The sequence below is a fragment of the Mesitornis unicolor genome, unplaced genomic scaffold, assembly GCF_000695765.1.
Source record: "Mesitornis unicolor isolate BGI_N332 unplaced genomic scaffold, ASM69576v1 scaffold28545, whole genome shotgun sequence".
NCBI lineage: Eukaryota > Metazoa > Chordata > Aves > Mesitornithiformes > Mesitornithidae > Mesitornis > Mesitornis unicolor.
Window position 1 is genome coordinate 1 of NW_010185240.1, and position 4,191 is coordinate 4,191.

General features: G+C 33.4%; 1 protein-coding gene across 1 annotated transcript; it reads left to right on the plus strand.

Moving 5' to 3' along the window:
• Nucleotides 1–1,997: 1,997 nt before the first annotated feature.
• LOC104540868 (3-hydroxy-3-methylglutaryl-coenzyme A reductase-like) lies at nucleotides 1,998–3,536 on the plus strand (the record flags this gene model as incomplete). Its single annotated transcript, XM_010184781.1, has 4 exons — nucleotides 1,998–2,185; nucleotides 2,597–2,708; nucleotides 3,268–3,355; nucleotides 3,452–3,536. Coding segments are annotated over exons 1-4 (450 nt in total), but the record flags the coding sequence as incomplete, so codon positions are not given.
• Between the last annotated feature and the right edge of the window lie 655 nt (nucleotides 3,537–4,191).

A 4,191-nucleotide genomic window follows, 5' to 3' on the forward strand; every position in this document is an offset into this window, starting at 1 on the left:
CCCCTGTACCGGCTTCCAAGCGGGCTGCGGATGGCCCTGCTCCGCGGGCGGCCCAGCCTTGGTCACACTGGAGGGCTGTGCCCTCAGCCTTCCATAAGGGGTTTGAGGGGCTACAGTGAGGGGCGTGCGTGAGTGTGGTTTCCATTTTTAAAACCAAAAAACGCTACCTGACAATTTGATACGGTCTATGTGGTGTCATATGCTTTTCAGGTGAGCTCCACACAGGTTTTCACTCAGCTATTTTTGCCACTTGATTCCTTTATAATACTGTATTGCTGAGTCAGCCAACAAGAGACGGGAAATTTGTGTTGATAATAGATGGTGTTGTAGAGGGTTGCTCTGAGGTTAGAGAGCTGTGTGACAAATCTTAGGTATTTAAGTTGAATAGTCATACAGTTAAGCGGCAGATTATGCTCTAAAGCATTACATACAACCAATCTACTTTGCATTTTACACTGTGGTTAAGTTTTTGAAGGAGTTGCAGTTGGGTTTTTTGTTTGTATTTTGTTTTGATTCCCAGAATGGATTGCTTTATGTAATAGTCTCCTGGAAATTTTGATTGAAAACAAAGGCAAGCAGGAAATGGATAGGATTTATAAAGCAACCCTTTTGAACCACCATTTTGAAATTTAACAAAATTATATTAATTATAAACTTCAGCTTTAAATATAAAGTTATGTCTTGCTAATTTCAAGCTATAAGTCAGTGTAGCTATAAAAATATTTTAAAGATAATTAGGAATATGAGCTGAGAATATGTACTGGGTTTTTTTTTTACAGCACTCAGTAGTGGAGAATCAGTGCATGAACTCTTCATCAATGTTTTCTAGAACTGCCAATTGCATAGCAAAAAAATAAAAAATGCACAGGCATTTTAAATAAACATGAAGGCTTTAAAGAACCCTTTTAGATTAGGAGTTACTGCTACTCAGTTAACCCCAAGATCAGCAGAGGCATCCTGTAATTCATAACAGTTAATTATAAAACATTTGCTAATAATAGATACTATGGATTATTATTTTAATAATCAAATGAATGCATTTTTCCCTAATTGATTTTCGTGAATGCTTACTAGCTTTACTTAGAAATGTGAGGAGTGATATCTGGAGAAAGATTTTGGAATCTTTCTAGATCTAATAAAATTTGTTAATTGTCTAGATAATAATTCCAACTGTCAGAATTCAGAGATGTAATACTAATTTTAGGACTGGTAGGACCCTATGTAGTCATGTAGTTCTGATTTTTCTGAAACTGTGGTATTCAAAAGTATTAATATTTTCATAGGATATTGCTATGTCTTTTTCCATTTTTTGTTTAGTTTCAAAATATTTGGCACTAAGATATTACTCTGGCTATGTCTTATTCTAGTTTTCCTAATTAAAAGGTTCCTTCCATGCTGCCGAGGAAAAACCATAATACCACTTTGGAACAGTTTTACAAGAACATAAATTTACAAAACAGTATATAGAACTATATTACACAGAGAAAAAACTAAGTATAATGTTGACTTTAAAAGGAGTTTTTGTTGTTTCATTGTGTGTTTGTTGTTGGGTTTGTTTGTTTGTTATTTTAAAACAGCCTTCTGTCAGGTAATAAAAGAATTTTTTCATAAGGAAGGTAGTCTTCTCAATAATTTTCCTCAGTTGGTTCCATCATCCATCAAAATCCTGCCACACCTTCACTGTGGAAGGTTAAAGAAAATATATTGGTGCTGTTGATGCTCATATGATCCATAATGTCTCTATAAGTCAGACTACTATTTAAGCATCATTTGAACTCTAGGATATAGTTATGTAGTTAACATTCATTTACATGGAAAGTTGAAAGGTGAACATGAGTTTCCTTACTCATCTGTTACTTAACTGGTTTAGATTTATTTTATTTGGCTTTGTTTTGTTTTTCTGAGAGATGACTTGCAGGTATTTATATAGCTCTGACTTTTTTTCCCCGAATCTCGTGCTTGCTTATATGAAATATTCTTTTGTTGCAGGTTTGCTAAGTATAGAAAATCAGCCTTGAAAATGTTGTCCAGACTCTTTCGAATGCATGGCCTTTTTGTAGCCTCTCATCCATGGGAAGTCATTGTGGGAACAGTGACTCTCACCATCTGTATGATGTCCATGAAGATGTTCACTGGGAATGATAAGATATGTGGCTGGAATTATGAGTGTCCCAAACTTGAAGAAGTAAGGATTTAAATTCATGTTATAGTACTTACTGTTAATCTGTAGATGCAGGGTTTTCTATAGAATAAGATCAGGTTGTGATATATTAGGAAGAAAGTATCTATACAGAAACTTCTTTATTGCTGCCTTTTCCCATGCTGGATATTAAAGCTGGATGCAAGCAGTGATACACCTATAGAAGGTTTTCATTAAGCCTAACTTTCAGTGGCATGGTATATAGTGAGCAAGCATTTGATATTCATATTGTTTGCAATAAAATCTTTTTAAGACAGACTAGCAGTGATACACAATTTATTCCAAAGCTTCATTTTTAGTGCAGCTTCACAATGGATTTTTTTTTTGTTACTGAAACTTAACAAGAAGTTATTACTTAATATAAAAACTAACTAAATCACTTTGTATTTCAAACAGGATGTTCTGAGCAGTGACATCATCATCCTGACAATCACACGCTGTATAGCAATCCTTTATATATATTTCCAGTTCCAGAACCTAAGGCAGCTTGGGTCAAAATACATTTTAGGTACTGTATCTGATTTTTTTTAAAAATACTATTTGCTGTAAGCATTTTAATTGCTTATTTTAACTATAAATTGATAATAAATATGAGAGTTTTAATACTTATTTATGGAACAGGGTTATTTTAATTCTTTGCTAGATAGCAGAATAAATGTTCTACATAGATCAAAGTGCGATTTTTTTTAAGAGAGATTGTGTAGGATTATATTAACGTTGGAAATGTGACCATTGAAATAATTGTTTATTGTGTGAAGTTCTAAAAATATAGAACTGTTTAAGCCAGTTTTTAGTTTTGCTGATAAGTGAGAAGATTTATGGCTTTAATTTCTCACAGTCTTACTTTGAATGCAGTACAAATTTTAGATTTAAGTATCTGTATAAAAATAGTATCCTCATCAGTTTGTATCTCAACTGCTGTTTATACACTCTGAGAGATGAGAATTGCCATTTGGTTGCTTCAGAATTGATCTAAAGGCATAGTGTTTCTTCCTTTTTTTTTCTTTTCTTTTCTTTCTCTCCCAATATATATATAAAAGAATTTTCCAATATTTTTTATTTATAAGGTATTGCTGGCCTCTTCACAATCTTCTCAAGTTTTGTTTTTAGTACAGTGGTAATTCACTTCTTGGATAAAGAATTGACAGGTTTGAAGTAAGTAATGAATTATTATTCTTGATTTCTTGCTTGAGTTTTTTTCCCTGTACAGTAAACCTTGAATCTTACTCTTAACATATGCCTCTCTTTCAGTGAAGCTTTACCGTTCTTCTTGCTTCTGATTGATCTTTCAAGAGCAAGTGCATTAGCCAAATTTGCGCTCAGTTCCAACTCACAGGTCAGGGGGGGGTTTGTTTGTTTGGTTGGTTGGTTGGTTTTGGATGGTTGTTTGGATTTTTTGTCTAGTTGGCTTTTGAATTTAATATTCAAAGATGAATAATCCAGGTGAAGAGACATACAGGTGAATACTGTATTGGCAATATATGAAAAGGATCTCATTTAATCCATATTCTATATTCTGTATTGTCTTCTATTCAGATCCGTGTTCAAATGAATAATAACACTGTAAAATTAGTGTGCATAGTCATGTGAGCCAAGTTAATTGTATGTATGAGTACTTTATAGATTCAGAACTTTAAACAGCAATGCTTCCAGCTCTATTAAGGAGGCTAGAGTTTCTAGAACTGTCTTCAATTTAATGATAGAAAAAATTAATTTGTAGGGCTCAGAAGTAGCATATATACATAGACATTTAATGTTATAATCCCAATATAGGGGAAAAAAGCATATTTTCTAGACAAAAATCTTAGCAGAACAAACATGGCATATATGTAGATAGATACATATTCATACTCTAATACAATCAACACAGTACAGCATGAAGGATAGACAGTACATCTTGCCCATCATACTTTGGAATAGTCAGTTCCTAATATTCTAAGATCTGAAATAAAAGTTCTTTTAGTGGGAGGTGTCCCTGCTCATGGCAGTGG